At 44.5% G+C, this 21,383-nt stretch overlaps 1 protein-coding gene across 4 annotated transcripts in view; it reads left to right on the top strand.

Annotated features, from left to right (window-relative positions):
- Positions 1-245: 245 nt before the first annotated feature.
- The window catches only part of LOC141154996 (cytochrome P450 2A5-like), a 189,621-nt gene continuing 168,483 nt past the window's right edge, over positions 246-21,383 (top strand). Inside the window, exon 1 of one of the 4 annotated variants that reach the window (XM_073641587.1) lies at positions 246-514. In XM_073641587.1, the coding sequence (XP_073497688.1) occupies positions 338-514 (177 nt within the window). In that variant the 5' untranslated portion in view covers positions 246-337. The remainder of the gene's footprint in view (positions 515-21,383) is intronic. The other 3 variants (XM_073641589.1, XM_073641586.1, XM_073641588.1) reach the window with 3 other exon arrangements.

Raw genomic sequence — 21,383 nt, 5'->3', positions numbered from 1 at the left:
GGTTTTTTATATTTTATGTTTACTGTTCCTTTCCTATAGTCACATGGTAAGGCAATAGGAAATTGATGCATTTGGCCTCTTAATTAAGAATATTTTGCTGATTTCTATGCATTTTTAAACTCTTTGACATTATTACAAAATGTTAAACTATGAAGTGAAGACAAACAAATCTTCTACATTCAACAATATATTCTCTGAAAAACAGATGACTTTCAGGCCAAAGAAAGTAAATGATTGTCAGGCTCGTCCTACTTAGTCTCATTCCAGAAATTTGGATATATAAATGATAACCGATCACGGTAGAAGTATTTGACGATTTTCTACGAATGAGCTAGGGATGGACTTACCTCAAGATCTGACACTTTTTCTTGCTTTGTTTGTCTCATGTATTATCTTATTTTCAAGTTTAAAAACTTTTTGGAGTCGTGGAAAATTGCCACCTGGACCCACTCCTCTTCCATTGCTGGGCAATGCCCTGAAAGTAGGATCTGATATAGCAAATTCTCTAATGAAGGTAAGGTCAGTATCTTCAAGTTTTAGGTAGCGGTTTATTCCCAGTTACCTAGTAAAATAAACCTGCAAGGTTGGAAAAGCTCAGAGTGCATTTTTGTACAGTATGGAGAAATAACTACATGACACCTTAAAACATTATTAATTACCTTTTCATACATTTCCTTTTACTTAGAATACATTTTAATATTTAGCTTAAAATCTATGGTAATATATTACACTGATATCACAAATCATAGTTGCTTAGTGGCACCTAGAGAGTGAACTGGTGATGACATGTTGAGAATTAAAGGAACACACACTCACACACTATATATATATATGTATATAAATAGTGGGTACGGAAAGTATTCAGACACCCCTTTACATTTTTCACTCTTTGTTTCATTGCAGTCATTTGGTAAATTCTAAAAAGTTAATTTTTTTTCTCATCAAAGTACACTCTGCACCCCATCTTGACTGAAAAAAAATGAAATGTAGAAATTTTTGCAAATTTATTAAAAAGAAAAACTGAAATATCACATAAGTAGTGTTGAGCGAGCATGCTCGACACTGCTCGGTACTCGCCCGAGCATCTCACTACTCAGGAGCATTTTCCCGAGCCCGAGCACCGAGCATTTTCAGCCAGTCACTGTAATACCGCAGCCATGTTGGTTGTGGGAATTACAGTGATTGGCTGGCTGCACAGCGTCACCTCGAGTATTTATAACCGGGCGCCGCTATCTTGGACACAGTCGCTCCGGATCAGACAGTGTAGGGAGAGTGCTGCTGAGCTAGGGAGAGATTTATACTGTGAAATAGGTAGTGTAGGGTCTCTAAAGCCTGCAAAATCAAACAAACAGTCCTTCTGAGGACTAATATCCATCCAAGATATCAGGCAGGCAGGCAGGCAGGCTGTATAGGAGCCGCAGTGGTTATACCAGCAAACACTGCATTACCGTCCTGTGTGCTGCTGCTCAAATTGCTAGACTTAGCCCCAGGTCTCAGGGGCCAGGAAAAATCCTTTTTTTCTCATCTAAATCCTCTTTTTTTTTTCCCTCAGTGAGACAGTACAAATACCCATCTTATTAACCTTTTGGTATCCCCTCCCCCCCCAAAAAAAAAGATTGTGTCTGTAAGTGTTCAGACACAAATATATCTGTTTAAAAGAGTCTGGTTTTGGCCAGATAACTAGAACTGAGGTTTTGCAGTTCCACGGTTCAAATCTCTGTATTATCCACTTTTTTGCCTTTGTTCCATAAAAAAAAACCAGTTTGATTGTCTCGCTGACTGTTAAAACACAAATATATCTATTTTAAAAAGTCTGGTATACACCAGGAAATTAGAACTGTGGTTTTCCTCTTTCACTGATCTAATCTGGGTGTTATCCACCTTTTTGCCTTTTTTTCCATAAAAAAACAGTTTGAGTGTCTCGCTGACTGTTCAGACACAAATATATCTGTTTTAAAGATTCTGGTGTAGGCCAGAGAACTAGAACTGTGGTCTTCCTCTTCCACGGTTCAAGTCTGGGTGTAATCCATCTTTTTGCCTTTTTTACATGAAAATGTACAGTTTGATTGTCTCGCTGACTGTTCAAACACAAATATATCTATTTTAAAAAGTCTGGTATACACCAGGAAATTAGAACTGTGGTTTTCCTCTTCAACGGATCTAATCTGGGTGTTATCCACCTTTTTGCCTTTTTTTCCATAAAAAATACAGTTTGAGTGCCTCGCTGACTGTTCAGACACAAATATATCTGTTTAAAAGATTCTGGTGTAGGCCAGAGAACTAGAACTGTGGTTTTCCTCTTCCAAGGTTCAAATCTGGGTGTAATCCAACTTTTTGCCTTTTTTCCATTAAAAAAAAAAACAGTTTGAGTGTCTCGCTGACTGTTCAGACACAAATATATCTGTTTAAAAGATTCTGGTGTAGGCCAGAGAACTAGAACTGTGGTTTTCCTCTTTCACGGTTCAAATCTGGGTGTAATCCATCTTTTTGCCTTTTTTACATGAAAATGTACAGTTTGATTGTCTCGCTGACTGTTCAGACACAAATATGTCTGTTTAAAAGATTCTGGTGTAGGCCAGAGAACTAGAACTGTGGTTTTCCTCTTCCACAGTTCTAATCTCCTTTATATTACCCTTTTGCCTTTGATAGTGCGAGTGTAAGCTGTTTTACTTCATTTACAATGGGCAAGGCGCGTGGCAAAAAACGTGGAACTGGACGTTCTGGTGATGGTGCGTGCAGAGGATAGGGCTGTGGCCAAGGTGAAAATGTGCCACAACCAACAGCCACATCTTCTTGCTCCCAGTTCTTGACCGAATTACTAGGGAAGCACACAACAACACCACTATTGCGAACTGATCAGTGTGAACAGGTTATTAATTGGATAGCAGATAATACTTCCAGTCACATGGGCACCACCACCTTCCACACGGTCAAGTCTTAGTTGCCGTGAGTCTCAACCGCATACTCCTCCTCACCCTGATGCTTCTTCCTCCCACCATGGTGAGTGTCGTCAGACAGCAACTGATCCCACAGTTAGACACTCGGAAGGGCTGTTAAGTGGTCCATTTCCATACTTGGGCCCCTCGCCTGCTCCACTTTAAGTGGTGGAAGAGGAGATCCCATGTAGCGATGTTCAAATATTTGAACAGCCACGGCCACAGGAAGGCGACGCTGGCAATTTGTCACAAGAGGTGGACGATGACGAGACACAATTGCCACGAAGTGAGGAGGAGGACCGTGGTGCGGAAGAGGAAGAGGAGGAGGTGGTGGGTGATCTAGTAACTGACCTAACGAGGCAGGAGGACACGTAGAGCGAGGCCAGCAGCACACAGGGGGAGGGAGGCAGAATGCCCCAACAGGCAGGAAGAAGCAGTGTGGTGGCCGCAGACAGAAGACGGGCAACCTTTCTACCAACACGAGGGACGTTGCCAGTAGAACCAGTAGGTCTTCCAGATTCTGGATTTTTTTAAAGACTTTTCTGATAACTCCAAAAAGGCCATTTGTACCACCTGCCAGGCCAGCATCAGCAGGGGTGACAAAATTACCAGCCTGACCACCACCAGCATAATCAGGCACATGTCAGCAAAGCACCAGACTTTGTGGGGCGAACCCCAGGGTCCGTGACCAGTGTCATCGGGTGTCACCACTGCTTCTTCCGCTGTTGTGCGTGTAAGAGAACCCCCTGTTGTGCGTGCAAGGCAATCCCCTGTCCATGCTGCATGCAAAGATGCCCCCTCCTCTCAGTCTTCACTTTTTATGGCAGTTTCTCAAGAAACAGCATCAACGTCCACGTCCACGTCCCACCGCAGCGTTCAATTGTCCATATCCAAGACCTTTGAACGTAAGCGCAAATTCGCAGCCAACGCCCCATAGGTCACAGTCCTAAATTCGCACATTTCATGACTGCTTGCATTGGAAATGCTGCCTTTTAGGCTGGTGGAGACGGAATCCTTCCGCAACCTTATGGCGGTGGCCATCCCTCGGTACTCGGTCCCCAGCCGACACTATTTTGCCCGGTGTGCCATTCCCACACTACACAAGCACGTGTCCCAAAACATCTGCCGTGCCCTCAACAAAGCAGTTACTGGGAGAGTCCACCTGACAACGGACACGTGGACAAATGCTTGTGGCCAGGGACAGTACATCTCTCTGATGGCACACTGGGTAAACATAGTGGAAGCCGGGACCCAGTTGGACCTTGGGATGGAACACATCCTCCTCACACCGAGGATTGCGGGCCCTATGTCAGTCAGAGTTGCCCCCACAGTGTACCGCTCCTGCGCATCATTATCCTCCTCCTCCTCATGTTCAGCCTCCATCTCAGATATCACCACATCAGTTACAAGCTGGAAGCACTGTAGTACTGCCTCAGCCAAGTGTCAACAGGCTGTGATGAAACTCATAAGCTTAGGTGATAAACCTCACACTGCTTGTGAGTTGTGGACAGCTGTGAAAGAACAGGCAGATCTGTGGCTGAGACCGCTGAACCTACATCCAGGCATGGTCTTGTGTGCCAATGGCCGTAACCTGGTGGCGGCTCTGAGGCGAGGCAAAATCACATGCCGGGCCCTATGTCAGTCAGAGTTGCCCCAACAGTGTACAGCTCCTGCGCATCATTATCCTTCTCCTCCTCATGTTCAGACTCCATCTCAGATATCACCACATCAGTTACAAGCTGGAAGCACTGTAGTACTGCCTCAGCCAAGTGTCAACAGGCTGTGATGAAACTCATAAGCTTAGGTGATAAACCTCACACTGCTTGTGAGTTGTGGACAGCTGTGAAAGAACAGGCAGATCTGTGGCTGAGACCGCTGAACCTACATCCAGGCATGGTCTTGTGTGCCAATGGCCGTAACCTGGTGGCGGCTCTGAGGCGAGGCAAAATCACATGCCTGGCTCTTGTGCTTAACCTCGTGGTTCAGCGATTTCTTAAATCATACTCCGAGTTGCCAGATCTACTCGTCAAAGTACGCCGCTTGTCAGCTCATTTTAGAAAGTCGGCTACAGCTTCCGCCGCCCTCTCGGTGTAGCAGCAGTGTTTGTAGCTTCCAGCACACTGACTGGTGTGTGATATCCCCACACGTTGGAACTCTACCCTACACATTTTGCAAAGGATTTGTGAGGAGAAGAGAGCAGTTGTAGAGTAGTGTTGAGCCACCCCCGTAGTGTTCGGGTTCGGTTCGGTTCGTCGAACACCGGGATGTTCGTCGAACTGTTCGTCGAACTGTTCGTCGAACACCTTAGAACACCGTCGAACACCGTTAAAACCAATGGCAGGCAAACAAAAACACATAGAAACACATAGAAAACACCTTCAAAGGTGTCAAAAGCCGACAAACTGCTCAGAAGACGCTTTCTTTAAAAAAGCCGGCCGGCAATTCAGCAGCGGCATACACCGGTACCCGACAATTTAGACAAGAAGGAATAGAGCCTCACACATAGATTAGATAGATAGAAACATGTCAGTCACATATATATGAAGTACAGTGACAGTGTTGCTTACTGTACTTGTCATTTAGTGTAAAGGATTTATTAAAAAATATAATAGTGTTTTCATGCACTGTCTCTTTAAAAAAGCCGGCCGGCAATTCAGCATCGGTACCCGACAATTTATAACAGACAGAATAGAGCTTCACACATAGATTAGATAGATAGAAACATGTCAGTCACATATATATGAAGTACAGTGATAGTGTTGGTTACTGTACTTGTCATTTAGTATTAAAATAAAGGATTTATTATTAAAAAAAATTGGCGTGGGGTTCCCCTTAATTTTAGTCTCTAGCGGAGGTTAAGCAGACAGCTGGGGCAGATGTTTGAAGCCTGGGAAGGGGGTAATACCCACGGAGCTTCCCAGGCTACTAATATGAGCCCCCAGCTGAATACATAGCCTTTACTAGCTATTAAAATGGGGGACCCCCCCAAAAAAATGATGTGGGGTCCCCCCTAATTTAATAGCTAGCAAAGGCTAGGCAGACAGCTGGGGGCTGATATTAATAGCCCAGGAAGGGAGCCATGAATATTGGCCCCCTCCCAGGCTAGAAACACCAGCCGTCAGCCGCCCCAGAAATGGCGCATTCATAGGATGCGCCAATTCTGGCACTTAGCCTCGCTCTTCCACGCTGCCCTGTAGCGGTGGCAGGGGGTAATAGGGCTGGGGTTGATGTCAGCTTATAATGCCAGCTGACATCAAGCCCAGGTTAGTAATGGAGAGGCGTCTATAAGACACCCCCATTACTAACCCCATAGTCAAAGATAAAAGAAAACACAAACACCCAGAATAAAGTCCTTTAATTGAAATAAAGACACAATCCTTTATTGTTCTAAATTAAACCATACTTACCATCACGCCCATTCCAGCTGAAGCCAACGATCTCCTGCAATAAAAGAAAAATAATAAAGCAACATCATCCTTACCTTTCCATGGTTCCCACGACAGCTTCAGCTCTGCTACATCGAGATGACAGGCTGGACCGCAGCAGAACGCCGCCATCCAGCCTGTCATCCCGCAGACACTGAGAAGCGCAGGCATGCTTGCGCTCTGCAGTGTCTGGCTGTGACGGCATAAAGATGAGACGAGTTCATGTCCAATGAACTCGGCGCACCTCATGCACGTCACTGACAGCGTGGGAAAATTCTCACGCTGAAGCGCTGAGTGCAGGAGAATTCTCCCACGCTGTCAGTGACGTGCATAAGGTGAGCTCATGTCCAATGAACTCAGCTCACCTCCTGCACGTCACTGACAGCGTGGGAGAATTCTCCTGCACTCAGCGCTTCAGCGTGAGAATTCTCCCACGCTGAAGCGCTGAGTGCAGGAGAATTTTCCCACGCTGTCAGTGACGTGCATAAGGTGAGCTCATGTCCAATGAACTCAGCTCACCTCCTGCATGTCACTGACAGCGTGGGAAAATTCTCACGCTGAAGTGCTGAGTGCAGGAGAATTCTCCCACGCTGTCAGTGACGTGCATGAGGTGAGCTCATGTCCAATGAACTCAGCTCACCTCATGCACCTCACTGACAGCGTGGGAAAATTCTCCTGCACTCAGCGCTTCAGCGTGAGAATTCTCCCACGCTGTAAGTGACGTGCATGAGGTGAGCCGAGTTCATTGGACATGACCTCGGCTCATCTTTATGCCGTCACAGAGAGACAATGTGGAGCGCAAGCAAGCCTGCTCTTCTCAGTGTCTGCGGGATGACAGGCTGGATGGCAGCGTTCTGCTGTGGTCCAGCCTGTCATCTCGATGTAGCAGAGCTGAAGCTGTCGTGGGAACCATGGAAAGGTAAGGATGAGGTTGCTTTATTATTTTATTTTTATTACAGGAGATCGTTGGCTTCAGCTGGAATGGGCGTGATGGTAAGTATGGTTTAATTTAGAACAATAAAGAATTGTGTCATCATTAGCGTCAGCATCCCTCTTGTCTGACTTTTGCAATGCTCTCTGCAGAGAATTAAAGAGGAGGCATTTCAGCCAGAGTATGATGAGATGGATCAAGAAGACATAGTGGGCGATTATACACAGCCTTGCCTCATCTCATCCCAACGTGCATTGGGGGACAATGAGGCAGAGGGGGAGGAGGAGGAGGAAGAACAGGAGCTGGTATCATGCGCTGTAGATGGTAGTACCTGTACAACTGTCATACCGTTGGTTCAGCGTGGGTGGCTTAAGGACAGGGGGGAGGAGGAGGAGGAGGAGGAGGAGGAGAAGAGCATGGTCAGTTGTCATCTTGGTGAGGACACGGAAGTCTTGCCCGTTACCAGTCTGGCACGCATGGCTGACTTTGTTACGCTGCCTTAACCATGACCCTCGAGTTGTTAAAATGTTGGGTGACAGTCATTACTTGTTGGTGACACTTTTAGACCCCCGCTACAAGGAGAACTTTCACTCTCTTATTCCTGAGGTGGAGAGGTCTACAAAAATGGGGCAGTACCAGAAGGTCCTTGCTGCAGAACTGTTAAAAAAAATTCCCATCTGAACACACTAGTGGCAGAGGTCACAGTTCGTTGCCCAACCAAGTCATACAGGCGAGAGAGACACAACTCCAATCCAGCAGAGGCAGGGGATCGCTGTCAACGTTCTGGGACAGTTTTCTGAGACCCACCCAGCTTACAGGCCCTGAGGCGCGGGGTACTCTCACAAGGAGTGGAAAGTTTCAAAAGATTGTGAGGGAGTACCTTGCCGACCGTACCAGCGTCCTCCATGATTCCGCTGTGCCTTTTAATTATTGGGTATCCAAGCTGGACACTTGGAATGAACTCGCTCTGTATGCCTTGGAGGTCCTGGCCTGCCCTGCCACTAGCATGTTATTGGAGCATGTTTTTAGTGCCGCTGGGGGAATTATAACTGATAAGCACACTCGCCTGTCAACTGACAATGCTGACAAGCTGACCCTTATCAAAATGAACAAGGGCTGGATTGGGCCAGACTTCTCATCACCGCCAAATGCCAGCAGAGTAACATAAAGTCAAATCCACTGTGTTATTTCAGGTGGTGTATTCCCATGCATCGCTTCACACCCACACATGGGTATACGCTTCCTAATTTCGGCTGTTTTTTGCTCTTCTCCTTATCCTCAGCCTCCACCACCACTATGCCACCAGGGTGACCGTGGTTCATGTTGCCAGCATTGCAAGTTCCTCCGTCCTAATTTTTGGCAGCTTTTGCTTGGAAAGCATAGGCAAAGACTATGGGAGACCCACTCCCCAATAATGGGAATAATGTTTTTAATATGCTGTACTGCATGGCTCTTGTAAGGGGCATTGCAAGCTCCTTCATCCTAATTTTTGGCAGCTTTTGCTTGGAAGGCATAGGCAAAGACTATGGGAGACCCACTCCCCAGTAATGGGAATAATGTTTTTAATATGCTGTACTGCATGGCTCTTGAAAGGGGCATTGCAAGTTCCTCCGTCCTAATTTTTGACAGCTTTTGTTGAAAGGCATAGGCAAAGACTATGGGAGACCCACTCCCAAATAATGGGAATAATGTTTTTAATATGCTGTACTGCTTGGCTCTTGTAAGGGGGATTGCAAGTCCCTCCGTCCTAATTTTTGGCAGCTTTTGCTTGGAAGGCATAGGCAAAGACTATGGAAGACCCACTCCCCAATAATGGGAATAATGTTTTTAATATGCTGTACTGCATGTATTATGATCTGCAACATAAACTAAGGAAAGAATGGGAAAAGCTGTCCCTACAGTAAGACTAAGCTGAATCCCTACGCTGTAGCGGGCAGCCTGTTCTTTGTGAACAGACCCGCCTTTGTCCTCGGCTCATCTGAACGGAGACCTATAGAATAAAAGGAGGGGTCCCTAAAAGAACTAAGGACTGGGGCAAAAATGGGACACCTACTAACAGAAGTTGTTGCAGAGCAAAAAGATAAACCGATTAAAAATACTAGAGGTCCCAGAGGACCAAGCAAACTAGACAGAGTTAGGCACCGAAGTACCTGGCTAGAGAGACAGGCAAAAAACACTGATGTCCAGCAAAGCCAGAAGGGCAGAGCTGGAATATATAGGCAGCTGGTCACGTGACCGCAAAACACAAGATAGCAAAAACTAACAGGAGGGTTATAACAGTACCCCCTCTTCTATGAGGAACCTCCGGATCCTCCAGGCCCAGGCCTATCAGAAAACCTCCTGTGGAAAGCTTTAACAAGCCTAGGAGCAGAGACATCTTCCGTCCTTACCCAGGAGTTGTCTTCGGGACCGAAACCCTTCCAGGAGACAAGATACTGTAATTACCCTCTATGCCATCTTGAATTCAAAATACGAGAAATTTCATATTCACTGTCTTCCACCACAGGTGGAACTGTGATAGTGGCGTCCCTATTAGAAACGTCAGCCTTTTTCAACAAGGAAACATGAAACACAGGATTAATTTTCCAGGAAGTAGGGACATCCAACCTGACAGCAGATGGGTTAACAACCTGAAGCACTTTAAATGGACCCACAAACTTAGGACCTAGTTTTTTAGACGGAATCCTCAACTGGAGGTTCTTCGAGGACAACCAAACCATGACACCCACAGTAAACAAAACCTCTTTACATTTTCTGTCAAAATACTTCTTGGACTTCTTGTTAGCCTCTTGCAGGCTACAATGTACATTAGTCCAAACTCTCTCCAAATCACCGGAAAAATTCTCCTCCTCCTGCCGAAGCAGCCATGAGGTAGTGGCCTGCTTCGGCCTCCTCAAAACTAAAAGGCCCAATTTCAAGTGCAAGCTAGCAGTATCGTATTGCAGCCTGCGGGTGGGTGGGTGGTTGGCTGCATATTTGCACTTGCATTGCAAGGAATGGGGGAGGTACAATTGAACATTGCCCTTGGACAAGGACTTGCACAGGGATAGTTGCAAGTCTGCATCTTCTGATGCAGCAAGGATCACTTCTGATGAGCACACTTTTAGGCAGTGACCTGGGAGTCAGAGATGCTTCCAGGGGTCTTCCCCATACTGTTCCTATGTCTTTTCAGCACTGTATGAATGTGTCACACAGCACATGGCCAGATAAGGTTGTAAAATGTTAAAATTACATTTCGGTGAATGCATTTGTCACGGTTGAAAGCAATACAAAAGTGCAAAAACGCATAAAAAATGCAACTTATGAACATAGCCCAAGGTGTGGAGGAGTATTTTTGTTTGTGGTTATTTATTTTACCTTATAAACAAGACTTTACCCTGAAAAGGATGTTCCTTAACATATTTCACAGGAAAGCAGTTTCAGTTTTGTTTTTGAAAGTTTTATTGTGAACCCGTAAAAGTGGCTTAATACCTCTGACCACTTTGTTGACCGCAGTGACCTGGGGGGGCAGAAATGCTTCCTGGGGCGATTCCCATGCTGTCCCCATGTCATATGAGCACTGTCACTATCGTTTTGGGCACTTTTTAGGCTTTCTACAGACTGCCGGGGGTTCCGCCGCAAAAATGCTCTGGTCTCCCATAGACTAACATTGGGCTCGTTGCTCGGGTCGAGCACCCGAGTATCACGTTGAGCTCGGCCCGAGCTTCGAGCATCCGAGCATTTTAGTGCTCGCTCAACACTAGTCATAAGTATTCAGACCCTCTGCTCAGTATTGAGTAGAAGCACCCTTTTGAGCTAGTACAGCCATGAGTCTTCTTGGGAATGATGCAACAAGTTTGTCACACCTGGATTTGGGGATCCTCTGCCATTCTTCCTTGGAACCAAAACCAAAAGTTTTGCATGTTTTTTAATAGTGTGATTATTTCTGTCTGGTTGTTGTGACGCCATTTTACTGGTGATTTTAGTAAACCGGAAGCAAATGGTGGTCAGCTATAAGGAAGAAAATTGTGTTTGACATTGTTTTATACTTTTATGTGATAGTTTTCAACATTTGCTGGGCCATGTGTTTTCCCAAATTTTGTCATAGGTAGTCGAACTTTGCCATAATTTGTGTGTGTGTGTGTGTGTGTGTGTGTGTGAGGTTAAAACATGGCAAAGACAAAGACTAATTTATCACCAGATGTTAGGAAGCTTGTTATTCTGAGAGTGAAGTCAGGGAAAAGCCAAAAAGAGGTAGCTTTGGAATTCAACTGTTCTGAGAGTCAAGTCTCAAGTACGGTATATTAAAGAAAGAAAAAGAAGGTTATTGAACTGCTGACAAACCTAGAAGTGGACGACCATGGAAAACTTCCTCCAAAGTTGCTCACAATATTAAGAAAAAGTCAGTATTTGATGTCCAAAAAAGTTCTGTACAGATTTCACACAAAATAAATTAAGAATATGGGGACAAAGTGAGTCGCCAAACTGTGGTGCGACAGCTAAAAGCAGTAGGGTGGAATGCATGAGTCCCAGTCAAGAAGCCTTTCATTTCTGCAAAGAACCAGAAGGTCTGACTTGAGTTTGATGAAGAACACAGCCAATAGAAAGAGACAGGTTGGTCTAAGGTGTTGTGGTCGGATGAATCCAAGTTCAATCTGTTTGGTAGTGATGGCAATCACTATATATAACACCCAATTGGAAAACGTAATGATGTAAGTTACCAAACACCTCCATGAACCATTAGGGTGGCAATGTCATGGTTTAGGGCTGCTTTTCCGCATTTGCCATTGGCCCTATGGATAGAATTGATGGAAATATACATGCTACCATGTACAAGGATACACTGGAGAATGTAATGCTGCCACATGGTAAAACCAAAGTATGAAGGGGATGGAAATTCCAGTAAGACAATGATCCTAAGCACACATCTAATTTAGTTAAAAATTGTTTAGCAAAGAAAAGTGTTCGCCTGTTGCAATGGCCGAGCCAATCACCTGATTTACCCTAGTGGCTTCAATGCCCCATCGGTGTGGTGCGGTAATTAAAGCAAAAGGTTATGCTACAAAATACTAAGTTGTGGCATTGTAAACAATGAATTACTCTCTATCTTGTGATCAATAAATAGTAAATGTAAAACATTTTTCTTTAATTTAATTAATAAATGAATAATCTACAGTATATTCAAAAGCATTTTGGTTAAAATTAAGGTCTTGTATGATGACATCTTCATGCACTTTCAATTCATCACCAGGAAATTGGCATCACAACTAGTGATGACTGAATACGTTCGATAAATGATTGCAAGTTTCAAATTCGGCACAAATATAGCACATTCAGATTCGTGATTGGAAACACAAGCATTTTTTCTTAAAACTGGCAAAAATCTGTAAAATACAGTGAAAAAGTGCAGGAAATTATTGCGTTGCAATAAAGTATCTTTAACACTTTGGCTAGCATAGTGGTTGTGTATGATGAGCGGGGGGGGCGTGTTTCATGAGGGGAGCGGCTGGGGACAGCTCAGAGTAGCTCAGAGCAGCGGCGTGCTTGTAATTTTTTTTTTCCCTAACGTTATGTGGGCAAATTGCGGCTAGCCAATCAAGGCTCAGGAAACATCCACACTGTCCAGACACAAGGGCTTGTGCCATTGGCTGCTGAAATGACATGTCCTCTCTATATAAAGAGCGGACATGTTGTGTAAGCGCCGTTTTGTGATTATAACATTTCACAGAGGCTGTTGCTGATGGTACTCCGGCATACTGAGAGATTTTAGTTAGTTAGATAGGCGGTTGCTTCTAAGTCGGAAAGTTTAGGTAGCTAATGTCCTGCTGTGTGGCTGTGAAATGGACCTTCCAGTAGATTTTTTTTGTGCCATTATTGAGGTCCACACAAAGACAGCAGGGCACATGTCATAGAACTCTATGGTGTATTGCTTCTATTGTGCTCCATGCATGAGTACACCTTTAAAAGTCTATTTTTTTCCCTAACGTTATGTGTGCAAATTGCGGCTAGCCAATCAAGGCTCAGGAAACATCCACACTGTCCAGACACAAGGGCTTGTGCCATTGGCTGCTGAAATGACATGTCCTCTCTATATAAAGAGCGGACATGTTGTGTAAGCGCCGTTTTGTGATTATAACATTTCACGGAGGCTGTTGCTGATGGTACTCCGGCATACTGAGAGATTTTAGTTAGTTAGATAGGCGGTTGCTTCTAAGTCGGAAAGTTTAGGTAGCTAATGTCCTGCTGTGTGGCTGTGAAATGGACCTTCCAGTAGATTTTTTTTGTGCCATTATTGAGGTCCACACAAAGACAGCAGGGCACATGTCATAGAACTCTATGGTGTATTGCTTCTATTGTGCTCCATGCATGAGTACACCTTTAAAAGTCTATTTTTTTCAGTTGCTAACTTAGAGTCTCCATAGAGTCTCCTGGCATGCCATATATTATTCTCTTAAAAAGCTTGGGGTAGGGGTCTAGGAGACCCTTTTATAGCCAAAATCACGGCCCTGTATCGCAATACGTCACCTAGGCTGAAGATAAATAGAACATTTTCATCACCCTTTATAATCACCAATGGGACAAGTCAGGGATGTCCTCTGTCCCCTCTCTTATACATCCTAGTGACGGAGCACCTGCTCTCATCAATTCGCCATAACCCCAATATTAGGTGGATTGAGGTGGGAGGCACCGAGTACAAGTGCTCTGCATTTGCTGATGATGTCCTAGTATATATCACTCATTCACATATATCCATCCCTGCTGTTATGGCTGAAATAGATCACTTTGTTACATGGTCAAAGTTTAAAATCAATGCAGCGAAGTCTGAGGCCCTCGATGTCTCCCTCCCCACATCCATACAGGATTCCATCCAGTCCAACTTTCCCTTTGCCTGGCCCTCACAGGGTATCAAATACTTAGGAATTCGTATTCATAGAGACCTCTCCCGTCTATGTTATCTTAATTTTGGGCCCTTTATTGAACAACTTCATTCAGACCACGGTTGGCAAGTTAGAACTGTAAGATTCACTATGTGAACCACTGGTGTGTTGTGGAAAAGCACATGTACACTGTGTTCCAAATTATTATGCAAAAAGTGTTTAGGAGTGATAAGGGAAGAATTTTTTTGTTTGTCAGTTAAACTCATTGATGGTGATGTGTGTCAGGGCTCTTTATATCACTGTAAGCAATTGCAGAGACCTGTGCTAATTAGTTTGGCAGGTGTGTACAATGAAAGGCAAGACTACTTAAGAAGGCTGTCCCACATTATTAAGCAACCTATATTTTCTGCCAAAATGGGAAAGAAAAAGGATGTGTTGGCTGCTGAGAAGCAACAAATTGTGGAGTGTTTATGTCAAGGCATGACTACAATCAACATTGCCAAGACGCTTCATCCTGATCATCGCACAATCAAGAAGCATGTAGCTGATTCACAGTACACAAGACTCTTTCCTACAGGCAATTACGTCAGGTTAAAAGAGCAGCGGCAATAAAGCCTTGTCATAGCAGCAGACAAGTTTTTGAAGCTGCTGGTGCCTCCAACGTCCCCCGAACAACAAGATGCAGGGTCCTTCAGAGGTTTGCAGCTGTGCGTAAGCCATCTATCTACCTCCTCTATCCACTGTACACAAGCAGAAACGGCTCCAGTGGGCCAAACAATACATGAACACTGACGTCAAAACTGTTTTGTTCACCGATGAGTGCCGTGCAACGCTCGATGGTCCAGATAGATGGAGTGGAGGATGGCTGTGGGGAGAGAGATTGTCGGCCTCTTTAGGATCCCTGAAGGGGTAAACATGAACTCTATAATGTATGTGGCAGCACTTCCTGCCATGGTTCAAGAAGAAGAACCGTGTATTCCTCAGCAAGATCATTTTCATGCATGATAATGCACCGTCTCATGCTGCACATAACACATCTGCATCTCTGGCTGATATGGGCATAAAAGGGGACAAACTTATGGTGTGACCCCCATGCTCCCCTGACCTCAACCCCATTGAGAACCTCTGGAGCATCATCAAAAGGAGTGTCTATGATGGCGGGAGGCAGTTCACATCTAAGCAACAGCTCTGGGAGGGTATTCTGTCCTCATGCAAAACAATTGAAGCAGAAAACATCCAAAACCTGACAAATTCAATGGACGAGAGAGTTCAGAAGCTACTTTCGAACAAGGGGTCCTATGTGCAAATATAACATCACCTAGAATAAAGTTTTGAGTTGAAAACTGTTTGATTTCAGTTTGTAATAACCTGCTAATGCTTATAATTTCAAAAATAACCATTTTTTTGTTCTTTATTTAAATGAAAATGTTGATCGAAGAGTGTGGGGGATATAAGAGTGTGGCAACCCAGTAGTCAGGATTATTTCAAATTCTGACAATCTGAGGGTCATGTTGCAGGTAGTGTAGCAAGAAGGCACTCATGTGTCTTGCGCATCTAGGAGCCCCAAAATTAATTTCCGGGCTAGATGCAGCTAAAAGTTATTATTAATTTGAAAGCTGGTGGAGCTTAGTATAGATGGCCTAATAGAATCTGTACTGCAAACTGTTACAAGGCCAAAATTATTTTACAGGCAAGGTAGAGATAAACATGATTAGTAGAGATGAGCGTTGTTCTACTCGAACTGTTCGCCAATCTCAAATTCGAGCTGTTTTGGGCGGTGTTCGAGCCGTTCGGCGAACACGAACAATTTGAGAAAAATTTGGCTGTTCGAGGTTATGTTCGATAACTGTTCGTGCACCAAAATCATAACTGGATTTTTTCTCAGTAATGATGAAAATTAATGTTAATACGCAGTTTGAGTGTACAGCGGGGTGGGGGGAGGGCAGGGGATGGATCTCTGCAGGAACAATGAAGATCTCCATTTTTTTTTCTCTTTCCCGCATTTACAGTGGGGAGGTGCAATCTGTCAGCCTATCAGCAGCGCACACACGGAGCGAAGTGCTTTTTTTCACACAAGCAAGGGCATGTGTCATTGGCAGTGTATGTCACATGTCCTTGCCCTATAAGACCAAGCCATTTTCCCCGTCGCCACCATTTTCTCACTGCTGCAGCTGCGTGTTAGACGGCACCGCTGTTGCTGTGTGCGCTATACCTTGTTAATTTCAAGCCAATTTTCGCACAAATATACAGATAGCTTGGGAGTAGGGAATAGTTGTGATTGCAGTCCTTTTAAGGACTAGGTTACAGCATTTCCTACGACTTTTATCAGGGAGGTCTGTGCTCTTAAATAGATAGGTTGTGGGAGTAAAGACTAATTGTAATTGGAGTCCTTTTCAGGACTAGGTTACATGAGTTCCTATCAGTTTTTGCCAGGCAGGTCTGTGCCAGTGCTGTGCAAGTTTTTTTCACAGCATTTGGCTGAATCTAGCAAAGCTAATCCTTTTTGGCCTATTGCAGAGTGTGTTAGTCAGTGGAGTAGCCTATCTGTGTTGTAAGATATACCACCTGTGTATAGAATACCAATTTTTTTACTGCACCTAGTGAAGTAAAATCTTTTGGGCATAGCATCATTCTATTAGTCCATCTATACTGACCTCCATCAGGTTGCAAATTAAAACTAATTTTTATCTGCATCTACAGTACCTCTGAAAAAATATTTGGGCTTCTAGCAGTGTGTGGGACTTGTTCTATTAGTCCATCTATACTGACCTCCATCAGGTTGCAAACTGAATATATTTTTTTCTGCATCTACCTCTGAAAAAATATTGGGCTTCTAGCTGCGTGTGGGTCTTGTTCTATTAATCCATCTATACTGACCTCCATCAGGTTGCAAACTGAATATAATTTTTTTCTGCATCTAGCTCTGAAAAAATATTTGGCCTTCTAGTAGTGTGTCGGACTTTCTCTATTAGTCCATCTATACTGACCTCCATCAGGTTGCAAATTAAAACTAATTTTTATCTGCATCTACAGTACCTCTGAAAAAATATTTGGGCTTCTAGCTGTGTGTGGGACTTGTATTAGTCCATCTATACTGACCTCCATCAGGTTGCAAACTGAATATATTTTTTTCTGCATCTACCTCTGAAAAAATATTTGGCCTTCTAGTAGTGTGTCGGACTTTCTCTATTAGTCCATCTATACTGACCTCCATCAGGTTGCAAATTAAAACTAATTTTTATCTGCATCTACAGTACCTCTGAAAAAATATTTGGGCTTCTAGCAGTGTGTGGGACTTGTTCTATTAGTCCATCTATACTGACCTCCATCAGGTTGCAAACTGAATATATTTTTTTCTGCATCTACCTCTGAAAAAATATTTGGCCTTCTAGTAGTGTGTCGGACTTTCTCTATTAGTCCATCTATACTGACCTCCATCAGGTTGCAAATTAAAACTAATTTTTATCTGCATCTACAGTACCTCTGAAAAAATATTTGGGCTTCTAGCAGTGTGTGGGACTTGTTCTATTAGTCCATCTATACTGACCTCCATCAGGTTGCAAACTGAATATATTTTTTTCTGCATCTACCTCTGAAAAAATATTTGGCCTTCTAGTAGTGTGTCGGACTTTCTCTATTAGTCCATCTATACTGACCTCCATCAGGTTGCAAATTAAAACTAATTTTTATCTGCATCTACAGTACCTCTGAAAAAATATTTGGGCTTCTAGCAGTGTGTGGGACTTGTTCTATTAGTCCATCTATACTGACCTCCATCAGGTTGCAAACTGAATATATTTTTTTCTGCATCTACCTCTGAAAAAATATTGGGCTTCTAGCTGTGTGTGGGTCTTGTTCTATTAATCCATCTATACTGACCTCCATCAGGTTGCAAACTGAATATATTTTTTTCTGCATCTACCTCTGAAAAAATATTTGGCCTTCTAATAGTGTGTCGGACTTTCTCTATTAGTCCATCTATACTGACCTCCATCAGGTGGCAAATTAAAACTAATTTTTATCTGCATCTACAGTACCTCTGAAAAAATATTTGGGCTTCTAGCAGTGTGTGGGACTTGTTCTATTAGTCCATCTATACTGACCTCCATCAGGTTGCAAACTGAATATAGTTTTTTCTGCATCTACCTCTGAATAAATATTGGGCTTCTAGCTGTGTGTGGGTCTTGTTCTATTAATCCATCTATACTGACCTCCATCAGGTTGCAAACTGAATATAATTTTTTTCTGCATCTAGCTCTGAAAAAATATTTGGCCTTCTAGTAGTGTGTCGGACTTTCTCTATTAGTCCATCTATACTGACCTCCATCAGGTTGCAAATTAAAACTAATTTTTATCTGCATCTACAGTACCTCTGAAAAAATATTTGGGCTTCTAGCTGTGTGTGGGACTTGTTGTATTAGTCCATCTATACTGACCTCCATCAGGTTGCAAACTGAATATATTTTTTTCTGCATCTACCTCTGAAAAAATATTTGGCCTTCTAGTAGTGTGTGGGACTTTCTCTATTAGTCCATCTATACTGACCTCCATCAGGTTGCAAATTAAAAATAACTTTTATCTGCATCTACAGTACCTCTGAAAAAATATTTGGGCTTCTAGCTGTGTGCGGGACTTGTTGTATTAGTCCATCTATACTGACCTCCATCAGGTTGCAAACTGAATATATTTTTTTCTGCATCTTCCTCTGAAAAAATATTTGGCCTTCTAGTAGTGTGTCGGACTTTCTCTATTAGTCCATCTATACTGACCTCCATCAGGTTGCAAATTCAAAATAATTTTTTTCTGCATCTAACCCAGCCAATAGTTTTGGCCTAATACCACAGTTTGGCCACTCAGCTCTGCTCGGTTACCATCCATTGTTTTTTTGTGCAAACAACTCCAGAGTTGTGAATTAGTTAACCACCAAAATGAGTGGAAAAAGGCCTGCTGCTGGTGGAAAGGGGAATAGGCGTGTTGGGAAGGGGAAAAAAGGTTGTGTCCGTGGGGTAGGTGTTAAAGCAACAGTAACATCTGCAGAAGAAAGACCATCTTCCAGCCAAACTAAAATGTCTACTTCTTTTAGCGGACAATGTGATAAGATCCCTTTCTTACGGCCACGCCAATCGCTACAAATTCCAGATGTGGCACAAAAAGAGCAGGTGCTTCAACGGATATCAAGTGCTCCTTTAAGTGGGCTCTCCTCCACATCAACTTCAACATCACAAATACTCCAGTCCTCAAAGGTGTCACCCAAATCGCACTTGCTTCGTCACAGCTCCCAAATCTCCAGCTGCCCGTTTGAGTATGAGGTAGAACAGATGGTTGAGTCTGCAGAGCTGTTTACTCATACTATAGCCTGGGAATCAGAGGTCGACTCCAGCGCTTCTGTGAATCCAGACGAGGAAATGATCTGCACTGATGCCCAGAATCTTTATGAGTCGGATCCAGGACCAGACGCAGAAGGTTCTGACCATAATGTAGACCCTCATTCCCAAACTGTAACTCCTGTTGGTGGAGACAATGAGGAAGACGATGATAAGACTCAAATACCTGATTGGAGCGACAACTTTAGTTTTTTGTCAGGGCAGGAACAGGTTGGCTCTGAGGACGACGGGTGTGATAACGCACAGGGTGATGATGATGAGGTCGGAGATCCCACTTACTGTCAACCCACAGTCAGCCAAGAGATGAGGTCAGCAGAGGAGGTGGAGGAAGATGCTAGTGACGACGAGGTCAGGTTGCGCCTTCCTGGACAGAGACGTAGTACTGGAAGCACGTCAACAACTGCATCCTCAAACACAACTCTGCCTCTCACCACAAGTCGTGGTGGCTCTTCAGGTCGCATGGGTGCTAAGCCTTGCATAGCCTGGGCATTTTTTCAGATCGATAAAGATGACCCAACTCGTGTTATCTGTAACATTTGTCAGCAAAAGCTAAGTAGAGGCCAAAAAATACATAGTTTGAGTACTTCATGCATGAACCGGCACATGGACATGAAGCATAAGTTGCAGTGGGAAGCTCAGTGTGCTACAATGCGGCCTAGCCGGCCGGGCCAGCCACCGTCTGCCATATCTTGTGCATCCGCGGCCTCTTCATCCTCTGTGACTGGGGGGACAGCAGTCACACCTGTTTTGGGGCGCAGACCTGCCACCTCTTTACCCGCAACAGCCAGCGTGATTGGCAGGTCATCATTTTCTTTGGAGGTGGTAACACCAGCTGGTGTTGAGCGCTGTCCGACATCGATAGCACCACCTTTGGATGAAGGCAACCTAACATGTCCGCCTGCATCTTCCTCACAGACCGGCAGTTTGCCGGGGACACCCTTATCAACCCCGTCTAAGCACAATAGCCAGCCCTCGGTCCCTCAGATGTGGACAAGTAAAAGACCATTTCCTCCTAGCCATGAGAAAGCTAAGAGGTTGAATTTCACCATCTGCAAGCTCTTGGCTACAGAAATGCTGCCTTTCCGCCTGGTGGACACAGAGGATTTTCGAGACCTTATGTCCGTCGCAGTGCCCCAGTACCAGATGCCCAGTCGGCACTACTTCTCAAAGAAAGGTGTGCCTGCGCTCCACCAGCATGTCGCACACAACATCACCGCTTCTTTGAGAAACTCTGTGTGTGACAGGGTGCATTTCACCACAGACACTTGGACGAGTAGGCATGGACAGGGGCGTTACATGTCGCTGACTGGGCACTGGGTAACTATGGTGACAGCAGGACAAGGGGCTGCTGTCCAAGTCTTGCCGTCCCCACGAGTTGTGCGTCAATCCTCTTTTTGTCAAAGTTCCTCCACTGCTTCTGCCTCCTCAACCTCCTCTCGGTCTTCCACCTGCACCCAAAGCCTGTCTGGTCATGCCACAAGCTTTCTAACTGCGCAGAAGGGATCCTGCACACCTCCTTACTATGCTGGCAGTAGGGCTCAACGTCATCAGGCGGTTTTTACATTGAAATGTCTGGGAAATGTGAGTCACACAGCTGAGGAGTTGTGGTCAGCTCTGGAGAACCAATTTCATGAATGGTTGTCTCCACTGGACCTGAAACCAGGGAAGGCCGTGTGCGACAATGCTGCAAACCTGGGTGCGGCCCTTCGCCGGGGCAATGTCACACACGTGCCTTGTATGGCTCACGTGTTGAACCTGGTTGTCCAGCAATTTTTAGCCCACTATCCCAGACTAGATGGCCTTCTGCAGAGGGCACGGTCGCTGTGTGCTCACTTCCGCCGTTCGCATCC

This window comes from Phyllobates terribilis, unplaced genomic scaffold (genome assembly GCF_046119375.1).
Source record: "Phyllobates terribilis strain yellow unplaced genomic scaffold, ASM4611937v1 Scaffold_7__3_contigs__length_470593459, whole genome shotgun sequence".
Classification (NCBI taxonomy): domain Eukaryota; kingdom Metazoa; phylum Chordata; class Amphibia; order Anura; family Dendrobatidae; genus Phyllobates; species Phyllobates terribilis.
The sequence above is the reverse complement of the archived record's forward strand: the minus strand, read 5'-3'. Positions and strand labels throughout refer to the sequence as shown.